Raw genomic sequence first — 4,098 nt, forward strand, 5'->3', positions numbered from 1 at the left:
TTATGCACAGGGAGACAGCTTAGGGGGCAGGAGTCCATGGAGGGATGGACACTGGGAATGGGTAACTATGGGGAGGAAGTGGGAGGGGAGCTGTTACATTGTGGTAAACTGTGGTCAATGTCATGAGACAAAGTGTATGTGAACTGCTGTATGGAAGGCGAATCTGCTCTGTAAATCTTCACCCAAATCACAATTAAAAAAAAAAAGAATTTAAAAAATTTTAAATTTATTCTATTACCCAATAGTTTTAAAATAAGGTGTTATTCAGTTTCCATGCATTTGTTTAAATCCATTCTGCCAGTCTGTCTCTTGACTGGTACATTCAAGCCATTTATATTTAGTGTTATTATCAACTTCTGTAATTTCACAACAAAAATGGATAAAACATCAATTTAATAAGAAAAAACAAACAGAACAACTTAAGTGTAGAACAAAATAAGTAGTAGTTATCTAATTTCAAATTCTTGCTTGATTATTTCCAAATTATTGTTTAGGTCAGTGAAAGTTAAGAAGATCAAGGGAAGGTATGGGATTGATTTTCTTTTTCCACTTTCATTTTTGGCCCTGCAAATACCCTTGCAACAGAGAGGTTATTCAACATAAAGGCTAAATCCAAACCCAGACCATTCCCTAGAGTGCAGCTTGCCAAAAAAGTTTCTAAATCATTTCTGGATATACACAACTATGCAAGAACCCTTGATACTTGCTTTAGTTGAACCAAACTATTAGGTGAAGTACCACCTATTGCATAGAAATGTCAAGGAATCAACACAGACTTCAGCACAATTTTCAATCACCTTGATTACTTCTGTTACATGCCATTTGGCTTTAGGAATACTAGCAGAAATCTCTACTGCATGGAATGGTCACATATTCTGGTTACCCAGTGATTTTTTTTTTTTTTTTTTGGTTATTGTGAGCTAACCAGAAATTTGTTTTTCCTTTAATTTTCCCCCAGATCATAGAAATCTTTCTAAAATGTATCTACTTTCTCCCTTAGAAGAAGTTAATTCAGGCCCAAATCCAATTTCCTATAACTTTACAGATCTTAATCTCTGTTTATCTTTTGCCATATAGTATCATGACCCCTCTCTGAACTCCTTTATAGCTGTGTTTCTCCAATTATGCTTTTCCAGATTTCTCTAATTGAACTGGGATGGGATGTCTGAAAAAAAAAAATGTATCAATCAAATTTACAACAAAATTAAGGCAGAAGGTAATATTTTGTTAAAACAAAAAATCATTAAATAGATGGCACCTGCTACCTTTTACTCATACTAGAATATGGAAAAGGTGGAACTTAACAGAAAATCTACTTTAAGTGTGATGCGGTAATACTTCACAATGTTCCACAAAAAGCATCGTGACTTCCAGGTGCTCCATTGCCTGGCAAATTTGCAAATATCTTTTAGTTAACCATGATCATATTTTCAAAATAAAAAACTAGAAATAAATGGTCTCACAAGGGTTTTTCTTATCTGTGAATTTATACATATGATAAATCTTTGAAAGCATCAAAACTAAATCACTCACTGTTCTGAGGACCAATTCCCAAATAATCTCCCAACTAACTGGCTCCTGGAGGTCAAGAAAGATCTGGAACCACTTCCCAATTTTCAGACTTCTCATATATGAACATTGAACAAATGCCAAAACAGGTTACAAAACTTGTGGTTTATCTGGAAAGTCTACGTCTAACAAAAGAACACTTTAAGCATATATATGATGCAAAGTAATGGTGCTAAACCAAACAAAAAAAAAAAGAGAGAAAACCAAACTCACTGTGGCCCAGTTGGTTCCAACTCACAATGACCCCTCCTTGGGTTTCCAAGTCAGTGTCTCTATGGAAGTATATTGCCCAGTCTTCTTTCCAAGGAGTGGCTGGTGGGTTTGAACTGCCAGCCTTCTAATGAGCAGTCAAATGCCTCAGCACTAAGCCACCAGAGCTCCTACTCACAAGCTAAATACATGATTTATAAAAATTTATTAATTCATATAGCAACACAGGCCATGAGTCCATAAACTCAACACAATTCAGTATTGTGATGTCTTTTTTCAAACCTGAAGATGTATCTCTGTGCCTGTACTTACAAAAAAAATGGAAAGTCAAAATGAAAGGCCTGGGAGCTCTGGTAGCATAGTGGCTAAGACACTTGCCTGCTAACCAGACGGCTGGCGGTTCAAACCCACCAGCCACTCCTCGGGAGGAAGGTTGGGCAATCCTACTTCCGAAGTGATACTGCCCCGGAAACCCAAGAAGGGGTCGCTATGAGTCGGGGCCGACTCGACGGCACATACCAACAACAACAACATGTCAAAGCAAGGCAAAAGTTGCATACATCCATGACCACTTCCTCACCTCAACTCTGCTCAACACTCTCCATCATGAACATCGGACTAGATCCAGATCTGCCACTTCCCCATTTATTTTTGTAACTTCCCCCTAACCAAGCACTCCGTGTTTCAAAGCCAATTCAAACTATGTATTTTCCAGGGTTTTTTTTTTTTTTTTTTTTTTCTTGACTTTAACCCGTTTATGACCTTTAACAGTACTTATAATTAAAAATGGTAATTTTTATTCATGACATTCTACCTTGAAAGTTCCTCTTTCTGCTTACTCTAAAGTGAACATCAGGGCTGGAGCCTAAACTCAACTACACTCCACCATCTGAGTAAGGCATGGAGCACACAACAGGCATTCAATAAGTATACTGTTGTCATGTGCCATGGAGTCAGTTATGATTCATAGTGGCCCTCTGTATGCCCAGCCGGAAACGATGCAAATCAAACACTACTCACGAATGCTGTAAAATGGAATAGTTTTCAACCCTATTAATCTCCAAAACCAAACTCACTGCCATCTAGTTGATTGCGACTCATAGTGACCCTTCCTTGGGTTTCTGAGGCGGTATCTCTACGGAAGTAGATTGCCCAGCCTTCTTTCCGAGTAATGGCTGGTGGGTTTGAACGGCCAGCCTTCTGGTTAGCAGCCAAATACCTTAGGCACAAGGCCACCAGAGCGCCATTAATTTCCCAAATGTTTACCGAATGGGTCAGACTACATGTCCTAAGGCCCCGTGGGTTTTGCCCTGGTTCCGTGGCCAGAGCTGTTTTTTCCCACAGAGTAGGGCTCCAGTCAGAATACAGAGCGTGTGACAGGGAAGGATGGGGATGGACTTTACAGGGCAATACCACCACATTCACCTGGATAGACACTGCACTTTTGTTTTGTCTGGGCAGCAAAGGGAGGACGCGCAATTTACCAAGGACTTAGAAAAGGTCACCAACGGCTTAGTGTCGCTCCGGACGTCCGCTACACAAGCCAGCAGTCCACCTCAGGCTCGCTCTGAAGGGGTTTGACGTCAATCAGGTTCAGGAGCATGCGCGATGAGGCTCCTCAGCCAGCCGGGGTCCGGAGCTTGAGCCTTCTGGAATCTTCGGTGCTATCTTTTATTCTCTCACTCCCTGTGCTTACTGCTCCAGTTGAGGCAGAGGAGCCTGTCACTAATTCCCTGCTCATCAGGAGCGCCTGGCGGAAGCCATGGCCAGGGTGTGCGCCACAGTGGTCGTATTTGTCCCCCGGGTCTTTTGGAAGACGGCTGAGAGCGGGGTTCCTGGGTGGTAGGAGCTTTTTACCTCCCTCATCATGGTGAAGAAAAACAGTATCCCCAGTGGGTGAGTATTGGCTGTGAGCTTTCCGGCCGCAGCTAGTCTGCGGTGGTAACTGGAGTCGCATGTGAGCCGGCGCCCCTCTGAGGATGCTCTGGTACCCGCCATGCGAAGAGTGGCCTCCAGCGGCCGTGGGGGCAGAGCCTGGGCGCGTCGGCCATGCTTGCAGGGCTGGCAACACGTGACGTGGAGCTCCATTTGCCCCTAGCGGTACCGCGCCCGCTGGACATGCAGCAGCTTTTCCGCTCCCTAAGGAGCTCTGGTGGCGCAGTGCCTAAGGCGTTTGACTGCCAACCAGAAGGCTGGCGGTTCAAATGCATCAGCCACTCCCCAGAATGAAGGTTGGGCTATCTGCTTGTGTAGTGATACCGCCTGAGTCGCAATAAACTAGATGGCAGTGAGTTTGGTTTTGGTTTGATGGCATAAGTA

General features: G+C 43.0%; 1 protein-coding gene across 1 annotated transcript in view; it reads right to left on the minus strand.

The window, feature by feature from the left end:
- Positions 1-3,867, minus strand: part of CC2D2B (coiled-coil and C2 domain containing 2B) — a 150,861-nt gene extending 146,994 nt beyond the window's left edge. Inside the window, 1 exon segment of the mRNA XM_042780823.1 lies at positions 3,637-3,867. Within this exon segment, the coding sequence (XP_042636757.1) occupies positions 3,637-3,867 (231 nt within the window).
- Positions 3,868-4,098: the final 231 nt, after the last annotated feature.

Source organism: Orycteropus afer, unplaced genomic scaffold (genome assembly GCF_000298275.1).
Source record: "Orycteropus afer afer isolate SDZICR_OR568_19922 unplaced genomic scaffold, OryAfe1.0 scaffold00064, whole genome shotgun sequence".
NCBI lineage: Eukaryota > Metazoa > Chordata > Mammalia > Tubulidentata > Orycteropodidae > Orycteropus > Orycteropus afer.